The following is a 14,026-nucleotide window of genomic DNA, read 5'->3' on the forward strand; positions in this document are numbered from 1 at the left end:
CCCTCAGTCACTCACAGACAACCTCGGGCTGAAAAGAACACAGATGGCCACAATACTGTCCCTTGGACTCCATACAAACTCCCAAATACAAAGAGCCTGTTAGTATACTCAGACAACCTCGACTCTGCAGTTTTACAAACAGTCACACCCGAGTAGTCTTGTCAACCCACATGCTCCAAAGCACACAGCCACAGCCAGCCTTCAGGCCCTTCAGTGCAGTTACATGGAGTGTGTCTCGACACCCACACAGAAGCAGCTTAGTGCCTTTAGGGTCTCAGGTCCTAGAAAGCCACACAGACACATACTGCTCACACAGCATCTCACGCAGCTCCCGATACGTACGCATGGTCACACAGCCCATTAGAACTCACCTGCACACCATACGCACACAGGCACACCCACACAGTGCCCCAGTGGGTCTCCTGAGTCCCATGCAGACACACACAGCCACATACATTGACTCACCAAAATGTACCCTGTGTCTTACCCACCACCCACCCTGTGCCCCACCCTGAGCCCTGTGCCCCCATCCATGCCTCAGCTTAGACTACAGACAGAGCCCCTCATTTATTTGGGATCCAAGGCCCCAACCCTCAGTATCATCCCCAATAAACTGCAGCCAAGCTCCCACTCTCTGGATGTTCACCCCAGATAAGGGTTGGGGTCAGTAGGGCAGGAGTCACCACGGTAGGAGGGACTTGGCAGCAAACACAGGACAAGTGCTTGGCTATTGCCTCCAATACCCCAAATCCCTGCTGAAGCATGAGGTGGGGGAGACCTCTGCCAGGAGCCCCTCAGGTCTCACGGACCCGCCCCAGGAGGCCAGCGTTCTCCTGGCGAAGGGCCCGGTAGTCCTCTTGGATCTTCTCCAGGTTGCTGAGGGTCTTCTTGCCCATCTCCATCTCGATCTAAGCAACATGAATTACATTCCTTCAGCAAGCAGGACCTCTTTCCCAGCTCCTGCTCCCCACCCCCTCCGGTATAGCCACTTAGGGCCCTTCCTGGGCTCCTCTTGCCCGACCCCCAACAGTAGCCTGCTCTGTCCTAGTGCCAGGCCTTTGCACATGTGATGCCTGCACCTAAAGCGTTGTTTGCTACGTGGCAGGATTACCACCGCATACTCAAGCTGAAGCCTCTGCCAACGGCCCTGGAAGGCAGGCATGAGAGCCCTCAGCACAGAATCTGGAGCTCAGAGTAGGCCACTTGCCTGTTCCAGGTCAAGTGTATGGCTAAGGGGCAAGGCAGAGACTCCAGCCATAAGCTGTGTCTGGTTCGATAGCCTGTCTTGGCACAAACCAGGGAGCTGTCCCCTGGCCTGCCTTGGTTTCCCCTCCCACCCCCAGGCCTCACCTGCTCCTCAAGGTCTCGAACCTCCCGCATGATAGTGCCTGTGTCCTCAATGGTTTGGATGAGCTGGCTGCAATTCTGGGGACAGTAGGAAGAGAAGGCTTGAACTCCAAACTGGCCCCTCCCCAGGCAGTCTCTGGGGCATGCTTCCCCGCTCACCTCATGCAAGGCAGCTAGATACTTGTAGGCCTTCCGGACAGCGTCATCCTTCTTGGCATCCTGACCAGAGAGAAAGGACCTCAAATGCATCAGTGGGCTGCCCCCACCCCATCCCCCCTACACACCACCTCCAGGAACCCACAAGGCCGCCCTCTTCCACCCCCATGACTTCATCCTCCATAGAGCAAAGCCAGGCCCAAGCATCAGTGTACCTACAAGTCTCACGCAGGGCCCAGACCCAAATCAGCCCATGAGCAGATGGGCAGGCAGCAGCCCAGCCCCACACCACCCCTCCATCTGGCCCCGTCTGCCTCACACCTTGAACACAAGTTCATCAGTCACCGCAAATGTCCGGTCCAGCTTCCCAGTCAGGGAGTTGATTTCCTTCTGAAGCTCCTTTGTGTCAGACAAGATCTGGCAGAGATCAGAGCCATGAGCCAGTGTCTGGGTTGGGACAGCTGACCAACTAAGGGCATTCATGTGCATCCACTCGTATCCAGACAGGGCCTATGTCACTGTGTCAGGGGTGGCTGGAGTGGACTGTGTGGGACTGTTCTGGGTCATGGTGTGGCCAGATGGCTCTGCCTATCAGAGGGTCTGAGGCCCCGTGTAGCCATGCTACACATACCTGCATTTGGACATGTCTGCCCATATGACCCACCCTCCAAGACCACGGCGGCATACCTTAGTGATCTCTTCCTTCTGCTTGCGGATGTTGCCTACAATCTCCAGGATACGCTGGGTATAGGCCGGCCGGGACACATCTTTGGGCAGGGTCTCCAGCTCAGACACCTAAGCAGAGACACAGCAGACACTCCCCCAGGACCCACACGCGACCCACTCTGAGCGACCCAGGGCCTTGGCATGAGTCTTACCAGCTGCTTATAGACCTCCTCTTTCCTGCGGGCCTCCTCAGCAGCTGCCCGAACACTCTGGTGCAGCTCCTGAATCTCTGCCAGCCGTCGAGAAGATTCCAGCTGCCAGGACCCCATGGGTAGAGGGCAGTGAGAAAAGCATGGGGATAGCCCCTAGGAAGATACCAAACCTGCCCCACTCACAGTCCAGGACCCCACCACCTACCTCTCTGCAATCCTGGAGCTTCCGTAGATGGCGGTATTCAGCAAGGAGTGGGACCCGGTGCTTTTCCCACTGGCCCGCCAAATGGATGACCCTCTGGGCACTACTCTCTACCACGAGCTGGGAATGGTGGTAGGAGGGTACATGTCATACAGGCTGGGCCCTTGCACCTCTGACCCTCCGGGTCCAGCCCCAGTACCAGCCTCACCTGCAGTTTGGCGAGGTTGGCAGCCCCATCTGGCAGCAGCTCCACCGCCTGGCTCTTTAGGCGCAGGGCCTGCTCCCTCTCCGCCGTGCTGAGCTCACTCTGCCGACACTTGGCCTCCACCTGGTACCCCAGGATTCCCAATATCAGTCAACAGGGGAGCTCAAATACACGCCCCGGGCTCCCAGCCCACACTGAGCCTGGAAAGCCCTGGCCTAGCCCGAGTCCCCATGGGTGATGACACACCCCTCTAATCCCTATGGACTCCTTGACCCCCTCTTGATATCGACAGAGGCCTATAAGCATCAATGGGTACCCAGAGGCCCCTATGATGCCTCTACCTCCACACCTACCCCCAGAAGCCATGATGAGCTCCACGAGCTCCTGCCTGTACAGACCCATCATGCCCCACAGATGCCTAGAAATGCCCACAAACCTCCTGAATCTCACAGACACCCACAAGGCCTGGCTAATGCCCACAGTACCTTTAACCTTTACAGATCCACCAAGCCCAGCAACCATACCTCCCTCTCTTACCCTCACTGATTCTCTTGTACCCTCAAGAACCCCACATATCCCCAAAGGCCCTCACGAATCCTTCAGACATCTGCAGACCTCTGCGGAGTACCTCTCATCCCCCTCAAGCCCCCCAAAGCCCTCTAGGCCAGACTTGTGATCTGACCCCAGATGGCAGCCCCTCCACCGCTCCCACCTGCACAAGGCCAATTCCCAGCGTCTTCATGTTGGCTTCGACCTCTTCAATGCTGCGGTTCACTCCTTCTAGCTGCTCCTGAAGGGCCTCCAGCTCCTGCTCTTGAGCTGCCCATGTGTCCTGAGAAAAATAGGCCAGCAGGGTGGGGGTGTCAGGCCCAGTAGACAGACAAGGGCCCAGGACAACCCTCACTGCTCCACTCACCTGTTCAGGCCACTGGGAGGTGGCTGGCACATCAGATACCTGGGTTGCCTGGGCCTCAGGCTCCTAGGGGAGTGAGAAGGGAGCATCCTGGCTGCCAAGGAAGGCCTTGCCCCTTACAGCCCAGCCTTAACACCCCCCAAAAGTACCCTTCTATCACCATACCCGTGCCCACTGAGCTGCTAATGACTACCAGGCTGTGACTATATGAGAATGAAGGCATTCTATGTGACCTCAGGCTAGAATGTTTGCTCATAAAGAAACCTCCCTGAACCTGACAGCTACTGCTCACCTGCCCCATCTCTGATGCTCCAGCTTCCTATGAGAAGGATGAGTGTCCCTCTGGGTGACCATCCAAAGAGAAAAGATATACCCAGAGGAAACTTCCTGGGGAAGCCTGGAGTTTGCACAATGAATGCCCCTCTACCCTTACATCGTTCCCACCCCTCTACCCTTTCTCCATTGAGAAGCCAGTGGACCCCTCGGGGTACTAGCCCCTAGCAGAGAGAGGCAACACCTGGTGGGAACACAGGCACCTGTGTGAATAAAATGTAGTGTCTGTACATAAGGCAACCCCCAAGCCAGTCTTGGCCCCATCAACATGCCCAGTGTCCACTCAGGCCCACCCACCAGAGAGAAGGTGAACTTCTCTGAATGTGTGAAGCGAGAGCCCTTAGGAACACCAGTCCTGGTCCCAGCACCCCAGGCCTGCAGCAGCTCTCCCAGGTCTCGGGCCTGCGGAGGGGGGCCCAGCTGGCTCCAGGTCTGACGCAAATGCTCAGCCAGGTGCTTCTGCAGCCGCTGTCTCTGAGCCCGCGTATCCTCCTGAAAACAGAGGGTAGGGTAAACAGGACAGTGTAGAGGTGTCCCGATCACCCTAGGCCCTGCCTCCTCCAGGGAGCCACGTGACAAGGTGCTACTGACAAATCACACCCTCCCGCCTCTCCTACCAAGGGGACACTGGACCTGCTCTCCTGGCCCATCAGTCTGGAAGCTCCCCCCGTATGAGGTCCCCTCTTCCTCATAGCCATGCTTTATCTACTCACTCCTCATACTAGAGGAAAATGTGAGGAGGTGGAGAAGTAAGCCTGCAGCCCCCAAAGCAGAGAATGACACAGAGAGGATATGGGGAGAGAGCAGAGACAGAGTCAGAGGTGCTGAGCAAAGAAGGAGGTGAAGGCAGAGAGTGGAAGTGAGAGACAGGGACAAGAACAGGAGCAGTTCTGAGACAACTGAGGAAATTTGATTATGAACGGCACTAAGAGATCATTGTTAATTTTGTTAAGTGGGAAACGGCCCAGGGGTTATATTAAAAAGTGAACGTTCTGCCCTGGCTGGTGCAGCTCAGTGGATTGACCACCGGCCTAGGAACCAAAGGGTCATCAGTTTGATTCCCAGTCAGGGCACACGCCTGGGTTGCAGGCCAGGTCCCCAGTAGGGGACGCTCAAGAGGCAACCACACATTGATGTTTTTCCCCTCCCTCTAAAAATAAATAAAATATTTTTAAAAAAGTGAATGGTCTTATGAGTTAAGAGACATATGCTTAAGTATTTAGAGTTGAAATGGCATGTCTGGGATTTGCTTTAAAATGATGCAGAAAAATGTTGGGGAAAGCTAGATGAAGAAAGATTAGCAAAATGCTTATAGTTGAAGGCAGGTGACAGGCACACAGGATTCATTAGAACATTATCTCTACTTTTGTGTTTGAAATTTTCTGTAAGCTTAAAAAGGAGAGAAAAATGGTACACATGGCAACGGGGGAGTGGGGCGAGACAGTAAGACAGTTGCAGAGGTGGGCAGAGGGGAAAGGGGACAGATACAGGTGGACAGAGTAGGAGAGACACGGCACAGAAATGAGGAGACAGAGGGGTGAGAATGAGGGGCGGCAAAACCACAGAATGAGAAAGTGACCAGAAGAAATAATGTAGAAATCTTGAGACAGAAGAAATGAGCATTACTGACAATGGCAGAGACAGAGAAAGAGTGAGAGCCTCAGGGGTGGGAAGAAGGTAGTAGAAATGGGGAGGATGGAAGGAGACCCTGACTGTTCTGGCTGCTAGGAACCTCGTGCACATTTTCCAGTCAAACATGCAGAGCACTATCACCACCAGTATCTTAAAACAGAAAATTCAGATTGTGAGTGACGGTACTGACTTGTACAAGGTCCACAGCCTTTCTTTAAAAAAGAAAGGCTTTCTTATTTTTATTATTTATTTATTTATTTATTTATTTATTTTCTTTTTATTTTATAAAAAGAAAGTCTTGCTTTTATTTTATTTTTATAGAGAGGGGAAAGGAGTGAGAAAGAGAGGAAGAGAAACATCAATGTGTGATTGGTTGCCTCCCATACACCCACAGCCCAGGCATGTATCCTGACTGGGAATCGAACCAGCAACCCTTTGGTTCATAGGCCAGTGCTCAATCCGCTGAGCCACACCAGTCAGGGCTCCACAGCCTTTCTGACTCCAATGTTCTTGCAGGTGGGGAGCTGAGTACATGCATGCAGAGGGGGGATGATGAAAGAGAGAGACGAAGTGGGAAAAGGAGGACAGAGGACTAATGGGAGGTAGGATGGGAGCAATGATGAGCAGGGACCTCCGCAGCAGGGAGCCAAGCACTGGGCGGTACCTGGGTGGGAAGGCGGGATGTCCGATGGACCCAGTCCTTGTCCCCAGGGTGGTCCTGGCCTGTGTGCTGGCAGAGCTGGATGGCATGGCATTCGAGGAGCGAGGCCACCCTCCCAGCAGGATGAGGTGCCTGGGTTGGAGCTGGTAGTAACAGGGAACTTGCCTGGAACTCCCGAGGCTCTGGAAGCAGGAACAGAGTCGGCCAGCCTTCCCACCTCAGCACGCAGTCAAACACACCTGGACCTTTCTCCCCAGCACCTCCCCACAGTCCCACACTCACCTCCTTTGGAACTCAACTCAGGCATGACCAGTCTACTGGCATGGAAAGGCTTCTGGGGGGCTGAGCCCTAGTGGGAAAACAGAATCAGAGACTCTAGGATGGAGGGCACTGGTGGGAGGGGGCCAAAAACCTGAGCACCCAGATGGGAGCAAGGAAAGCCAGGGAAAAACAAGCAAAGCTCAACATGAGTTGGGGGTCCCACCTGGAGGTGCTGCAGCTTAGGAGTGCGAAGGAAGGGTGGAACCCAGGGCAGGGCCAGCTGGTCCCTAATTTGGCTCCCAATAGCCCGGAGAAGGATAGCTGAGTCACCTATGGGGGGAGGAGAAGGAGTGTCAATCAGGTGACAATGCCACAACTCCAAAAATACAGACCATGGGAAAGCAGCCATCTCTCCCTGATCCCCCTCCCAGAGATACATATCTATGTAGCTATCAAACTCAAACTCGGTCATTCAATAAATACGTACTGAGTGCCCACTATGTACCAGTCACCACTCTAGACTCTCAGGTTATCTCAGTGAACAAAATGGTAAAGATCCTGCCCTCCCAGGGCCAGCAGGCTGGTAGAGAAGATCATGACTAATGTCATAAGGGTGATACAGAAAACTGACAGGTAGTGATAGGAAAGGAGGGTAAGGACTGTGGAGAGGAGGATGTCATTTTAAATAAAGCAGTCTGAGACAGGCCTCCCTGAGGTGACATGTGACCAGAAAACAAGAGGCTCCCTCAGGGGAGAAGAATCCAACAAATATAAAGGCCCTGAGGCTGGAGCGTACCTGGCTTATGTGAGGGGCATTGAGGAGGCCAGTGGGGTGAGAATGGAGTAGGCGAGGGGGAGCAGGGCAGGAGGTAAAAGAGAGAGGGCCCTCCCAGCACCAACTCACCACCTGGTTCAGCCCAAGTCCCGGCCCGTTTCCCCTGCTCTGCATTTCCTCTCCCAGCCCCAATTCCCCCACCTAGGTCTTCTGAAGACGCATACCCCCACCTCCTATCTGGCAACCTCTTGACTATCTCTACCTCTGTCAGCCCCTATAGCACCCAGGAACACCACCCTCTCCCTTTACCCTCGCCTTGCCCCAGGTACCCCATACCTGCAGGCTGGTCTGCATCCTCAGAGGCATCAGTAGGTAGACGTTCAGCCAAGAAAAGAAGCAGGTCCCGGAGGTCAGGCTCACTGGGGTAGAGGAAGTTCTGATAGCCAAGCTCCAAAGGATAGCCCAGGTCCTGGGGGTTGGGGAGGGGGCCCCTATCAACCAGGCAGGCAGGCTCCTCCTTCCCTGGGAGCCCTGGGCCTAGACCCTAAATGCTCCCACCGTCTTACCAACCACCACCCTCTGAACTTCTCCTTGGCTCCCCAAGGCCTGTAGACCTCTGCAAGTGGAGCCACAAAGTGATTCTAGTCAATGTTACAGAGAGCAATAAATAAGATTTAAGCTCTAGACTTTCTAACTATGCCTCAAAATGCAAAGACCATAACAGAGAAAATAGGTATTTCTGAATACATGAAAAGAAGTAAAATTTTTCAAGGAAATATATAATAAGCCAAGTCCAAAGAGTAATGACAAGCTGGGAAAAAAAATATTTGGAACTCATATCATAGTAAATAAGGAGTGCTTAAAATTAAACAAGCAAAACAATGCAACCCCAAAAAAGGGCAAAATGTAAGAACAGTTTACGGAAAAAGAAATGAAAACATCCCTTAAACATATGGAAATATGTCCCACCTTGCTTAAAAGAGAGACATGAATTGAAGGAATACTGAGAGACTTCACACAAGCATCACCAATCCAGGACAACCTGACACTACTCCTGGGGTGCGCGCTGGGAGGGGGGTATTATCACTAAGGCAGTGTTCCTGCCCCAAACCTGAACCTACTCATGAGAAAACGCTCAGAGCAATTCAGACGGTGGGGCGGTCCAGGAAAAAAGCCGCCAGAACACTTCAAAAACATTTGTCATCAGAAAAGAAACAAAGAAACAAAAGCAAAGGAGGATTGTTGATAATGTAAGATTAGAGATGTAACAATGAAATAAAATGTAATCCTTGATGAGACTTTGCAGTTTAAAAAAACAACAGTAAAAGATACTTTTGTTACAACTTGGGAAAATCTAAGCACACACTAGACCTTAGATACTATTAAATTTCATAGTCGTGATCACAGTATTGTGGCTATGCTGGAGAATGTCTTTTTGCTTAGGAGAGGAACATTCAGTTTTAGGTATGAAATGTCATGTTGTTAGCCACTTTCAGAGGATTCAGAAAAAGAGTGTATATGTATATATGTAAATGTAGGTGTGCATATGTGTGTGTATATGTTTATAGAGAGAAAAGAATGGAGCAAAATGTTACAATGTAGGAAGCTAGGAAAAGGGTAAACAGATATTCACTGTTCTATTTTCATTTTTCTTTAAATTTGAAAAAATATTCAAGGTACAAAGCTGGGGAGGGAAAACTATGCTGAGATACCATTTCTTACCTACTGAATGGGGGGAAAAATCCAAAAATCTCACAAAACACTCAGTGGGAGAAGGTGTGGAGAAACAGACATTCTCTCATACACTGTTGGTGGGAATGCAAAATTAAAGTCCCAGTTAGGGTGATTTGGCAAACTCTAATGAAACTACACATGCATTTACCCTTCCACCTAGCAATCGTACTTTTTAGAGTTTACCATGAATATAAGCCTCCAACAATTTAAGAATATATATGCACAAGATTATTCATTACAGCATTCTTTGTAAAATGTTGGAAACTCCCTAACTGTCCAAGCACAGAAGAGTGGTTAAATAAAGTATGGTACATACATACAATAGACTACTATATAGCTGTAAAAAGGAAAAAAAATTATTAAGATCTCTACTATTTGATATGAAATGATTTCCAGGATATACTCTTAGGTTCAAAAAAAGCTAAGAAACTAGGTATATGCTTTCTTTTGTATAAGAAATGGAGAAATAGAATATATATTCACATTTTCTTATATCTGCCTCTTTAAAAACTGGAAAGATACACAAGAAACTAATCAAAGTAATTGTCTTATAGCCGACAGGAAGGGGTAATGGGGTAAATGAGTAAGACGTCTCAAGGTATCATACTATTTCTGTCACACCTGGGCGATCTCTTCTACTCTTTCAGAAGTTAACTACCTTTTACCTAGTTCACAATTTTTTTACATTAAGGTATCCCTTAATGTAAACAGTTTAAACTACTGCTGGGGTTTCTACCTCTAGACTGGATCCTGATTAATAAAATAATCTACTCAAAACAATAAATACTTTTTTTAAAAGGAGATTACAGGCTTTGGAGTAAAAAATATTGGGGTTGAAACCCAGCCTGTGCTACTTACTGGCTATAAGGCCTTGGACTGGTTATTTAACACCTAGAAGCTCAGCTTTCTAGCTGTAAAATAGAGCTGATAGTTCTTTCCCTATGTGGCCACTTCAGGGGATAAAAGGGACCATCAAGGTTCTGGGTAGGGACTGAGAAACTGGCCCAGAAATAAAGCCTTTTTTCTTCCAGAGTTGCTGGTGGTCTGAAGCTGCATGGATTCTGAAATCAGACTTTCCTTAATTCATACCTAAGTTTTGCCTCTTACCAACTGTGTGACCTCAGGCAAATCACTTAACCTCTCTGTGCTTCACTTTCCTCATCTGAAAAAAAAAAAAGGATATCAACAGTACCTACCTCAGAAAGTTGTCATAAGAATAAAATGAGTTTAACATCATGTTAACCCAATGCCTAGCACAGAGTATACACTCAGAAAACATCATTATCATATGCATATGTGTGTACTGGGTCAAAACGTAAGATATATTTATTTTGGAGGGTCACAGTCAAAAAAGTGTGAAAACCACTGGCTTTCAAGCTACTTTACTTTGAGTTTTTCCTGACACCTGCCATCAAAGAGTTGTGACTGATACAGAAACTCATTCCAGGAGTGGGGTGTGTGAAGTGACAGTCACCAAAATATGGAGGTGGCTGAGTCGCAGAAAGTGGTGGCAGGAATAGGGCATATGAAGAGGCGGGCACCAGAATGTGGCATTGCTGAGCCAAGGTGGGCTCCAGGGGCAGCACGCAGCTGGATTCAGAGACACCCTTTCTGCTCGCTGTGGACACACTGAGGCTCAGGGGCCAGTCCATCCCACGAGCCTCTTGGTCACTGAAAAAGCCATATTCTCAACCCCACACTGAATTTAGTGTGAGCGAAAGTAGGTCAACATCAAGTCCAGTGGGAGTCAGCACTGAGAGAAGAGAGGAACAGAGAACTGGGGACACCTGACTCCCCAGATTTTCCTCAACATCTCCCACTATGCACTCTCCCTGTCAAACAGAGGACATAACTTCCCCCTTATCAAGTGCCATCCTTGGGAATACAGTCCCGGGCCAGGGGACAGACTATATGCCTCATAATGCCACCAAGACCCCCAGCCAGAAGAACTTGAGAACACCTGAGAGCCAAGTGAACCTGAAAACTAAGGGATGGACAGAGCCCTGAGGCTTATTGCTAAGAGACAGACACTGCGCAGGCAAGGTCCAAATTCAGGAAATGTCACCGCCCTGTCTCCTAGGTCTAGGTGGAAGTGTGCACTGTAGTTACTCTACTGACCCTCTACCACCATATACTGGGCATGCTGGACTTAGTCACACTCATTATGTAGCCACAGGTTGCTGAAATGCAAGCAGCCAAACCAGACCTACCCAATAATAGTAACACCACTTACACAAAGCTTATTATAATCCAGCTTTTCATATAGTAACTCATTTTTAATCCTTCTAGCAACTCTATGTGGTAGGTATAATTCTTATATCCATTTTGCACATGAGGAAACTTAGGCCAAAAGAAATTAAGAGACTGGCCCAAAGTCCCAAGCTAGTGAGCCAGGAGAAATGACATTACTGAGAGTCCTTGGATTAGTAACTGAACACAGGTCCATACTGCAAACGTGTGTACGTCAGAAGCACATCATCCAGGTGGGGACAGTTTTGGAATTATTCTCTTGAGAGGCAGGATGGGTGTGGCTGCCACAGGGCAGAGTGCAGTGTTAGTGAAGAGCCACTGTTTTCAGTTAACCACCATATACCTTCCTTTGGGTAACCATCCCTCCCCCTACTCCATGTGATCCCAAGCAGCCAGTCATAGTGCCCTATGGATGACCCAAGTGATCTTGCTGAGCCAATCAGAATACACAGTGGTTAATTCAAGAATGACCCTATGAACTAAGCAGGGCCTTTTCTGAAACTGGGAAATGGATACTGTAGGGGGAAAAATTCTTGGTGCTAAACTGAAAATGCAGGAGCCAAGGGTAGCCCAGGCGCAAACTGGATCAACTCTTTTAATGCTCATAACAACCTGAATTTTATCACTTCAATTTCACAGAGAAAGAAACTAAAGCCCAGAAGGGTTAGGGTCACAGTTAGCAAGTGGGGCAGTGAGGATGTGAACTACTCAGGCAGTTTGACCAGAGAGCCAGCAAGCCTTAATGCTAAGCCACAAACGGAGGTGGCAGAAAGGAAAGGCAAGAGTTTCAAAGGAGCTTGGTGATTTTGTGAAGGAGGAAGGAAGAGGCTGTGTGCACTGGGAGGAGGGCACTCACCATGCAGGCCTGAGCCAGGCTCATCGCCAGGCGGAAACGGGCAGACATGGCGAGAGGCAGCAGGGGGCTGAGGCCAGAGCCTACAGCAGGGTTGATCACACGCAGGCAGCAGACAACAGCTTCCACAACCAGCTCGGTGGTGAAGGCTCGCAGGGTCTGCACTTCTGGAGGAACTTCCCTGAAGAAAAAAGAGGACAAGCTCAATGTGGGGAGCGGTCAGAAAACGGGAATCAAGCCGGGCTGTGGTGCCTTCTGGAAACCCTAGTACTGGGGCAGGGATGAGGAGAATGCCCATGGTTCAGACGGGTCCTGGGTGTTCATAAATGTGGTTTCCATTAGGAAAACTAAGAACTGAGGATGTCTTCAGGTCCTAAGAACTTGGCGTAGGAGAACAGTGGATGGAAGGGATCTGAGTTGAGAAAAGTCTCAAATTTCCCTATGCCTAAAGGCTCCAAATTTCTGGGGTATGGGAAGGGCAAAGGGCCTACTGTGGCATGATCTCTGGGATTCTGAGTCCCCAGATATCATTTTCCCTGAACGTCAGGAGCCCCTAGATATTGAGCTGCTTGGGTTTTCAGACTATATGTTTGGAGGTGGGGTTTTCAGAAGTTCCAAATATCAGGGTCCCTGAATTCAGTATCTCTGGATATTAAGACCACCTAGTTTCAAGCAATCCAGAAATCAGGCTCCCTACATGTTGACATCCTAGGTTTTTAGGGCCATCGAATGCAGGAATCCCACGTGCCTGGGTCACCCAGCATTGAGTCCACCAGATTTTAGGGTCCTGGGGTTTTAAAATCCCCAGGCATTGGGGAACTGGGTTTGAAGGTTCCCAAATATCCAGTCCCACGGTTTTTTGGAGTCCCTGAGTACTAAGGTCCTGGGGTTTTAAGTTCCCTTGTTCTCAGGATACAGGTGTCTAAGAATCTCCAGGTATCACGGTCCCAGGGTAGTGACCTCAAGATCCACAGATTTCAGGGTCCTGGGTCTAGAAGTTCCAAGGTTTTAACAGATGTCTGGGTCCTTGACTTTGGGGTTTACCAAATGTCGGGTTTCGGAGGCCCCTGATGACAGTAGGCGTGCGTGCGCGCGCGCTCGCGCGCGCGCGCGTGTGTAAGGGGAATGGGGGTTTAGGATCCTTCAAGTTGGATCCCTAAATGTCAAGGTCCAGAGTTTTAAGGTTCCCGGGTGACTGGGTCCGGAGTTTTGGAGTCCCGGATATGGGCATTCCGGGGTGGGCGGGGGCTGTGTCCTTACGTGCCGGCCTGGCGCAGGGAATGGATGAGGATTCGGTCTGCCTCCTCCATGGTGAAGCTATGTCCAGGTCTGGGGCTGGGTCCAGGGCCGGGTCCAAGCAAGCGAACAAGAGAGGCGCAGCTGTTGAAAACCAGCTCCGCGCCCGCGGTCCGAGAAGTGTCACGGGCTGCCACCGGAGAGCCGGGAAGTGTAGTTTCGACAGCGAGTGCAGTGCCTCCTGGTGCGGATGTGAGCGCAGGCGTGACTGAGCAATGGCTGCTAGGAGTTGTAGTTCTTCCGCCTACATTCCGGTGGGCACTTCCAAGTGCACCAAGGAATATATCTTGTGTATGTACGCGCGCGCGCGTGTGTGTGTGTGTGTGTGTCGGGAGGGTGGGACAGAGAGTGACTTTTTGACTCATTCATTTAAGGCGCCGTTCAACTCCTAGATTGCAGAAGTGTACAAAGGCAGGGGCTTTAGCACACAGGTTCTGGGGTTCAGTCTCAACTCTTTTGCTCACGTCTTTAGCTCAACTTGTTAGATGTGCAATCGTGGGTAGGTTAAATGACTTCCCTGTTTTAGTATC

General features: G+C 50.3%; 1 protein-coding gene across 1 annotated transcript; it reads right to left on the reverse strand.

Annotated features, from left to right (window-relative positions):
- Nucleotides 1-12: 12 nt before the first annotated feature.
- Nucleotides 13-13,615, reverse strand: CCDC22 (coiled-coil domain containing 22). Its single transcript, XM_054566428.1, has 17 exons — nucleotides 13,461-13,615; nucleotides 12,204-12,381; nucleotides 7,700-7,832; nucleotides 6,812-6,918; nucleotides 6,610-6,676; nucleotides 6,331-6,509; nucleotides 4,332-4,526; nucleotides 3,705-3,767; nucleotides 3,501-3,620; nucleotides 2,792-2,911; nucleotides 2,587-2,703; nucleotides 2,382-2,483; nucleotides 2,191-2,298; nucleotides 1,825-1,920; nucleotides 1,507-1,566; nucleotides 1,351-1,425; nucleotides 13-908 (listed from the first exon to the last, which is right to left on the reverse strand). The coding sequence occupies exons 1-17, from the start codon at nucleotides 13,508-13,510 to the stop codon at nucleotides 795-797; spliced, it is 1,884 nt and encodes a 627-aa protein (XP_054422403.1). The 5' UTR covers nucleotides 13,511-13,615; the 3' UTR covers nucleotides 13-794.
- Between the last annotated feature and the right edge of the window lie 411 nt (nucleotides 13,616-14,026).

This window comes from Pteronotus mesoamericanus, unplaced genomic scaffold (assembly GCF_021234165.1).
Source record: "Pteronotus mesoamericanus isolate MK-2021 breed Mesoamerican mustached bat unplaced genomic scaffold, CSHL_Meso_final contig_173, whole genome shotgun sequence".
NCBI lineage: Eukaryota > Metazoa > Chordata > Mammalia > Chiroptera > Mormoopidae > Pteronotus > Pteronotus mesoamericanus.

Bases quoted from the DNA above. Each gene is read 5' to 3' on its own strand.
- CCDC22 (XM_054566428.1), bottom strand. From the start codon at position 13,510: ATGGAGGAGGCAGACCGAATCCTCATCCATTCCCTGCGCCAGGCCGGC. The intron at 6,677-6,811 runs GTGGGACCCCCA...TTTTCCCACTAG, and splicing joins CTAAGCTGCAGCACCTCCAG to GGCTCAGCCCCCCAGAAGCC. The intron at 909-1,350 runs GTGAGGCCTGGG...CATGTTGCTTAG, and splicing joins TTCGAGACCTTGAGGAGCAG to ATCGAGATGGAGATGGGCAA.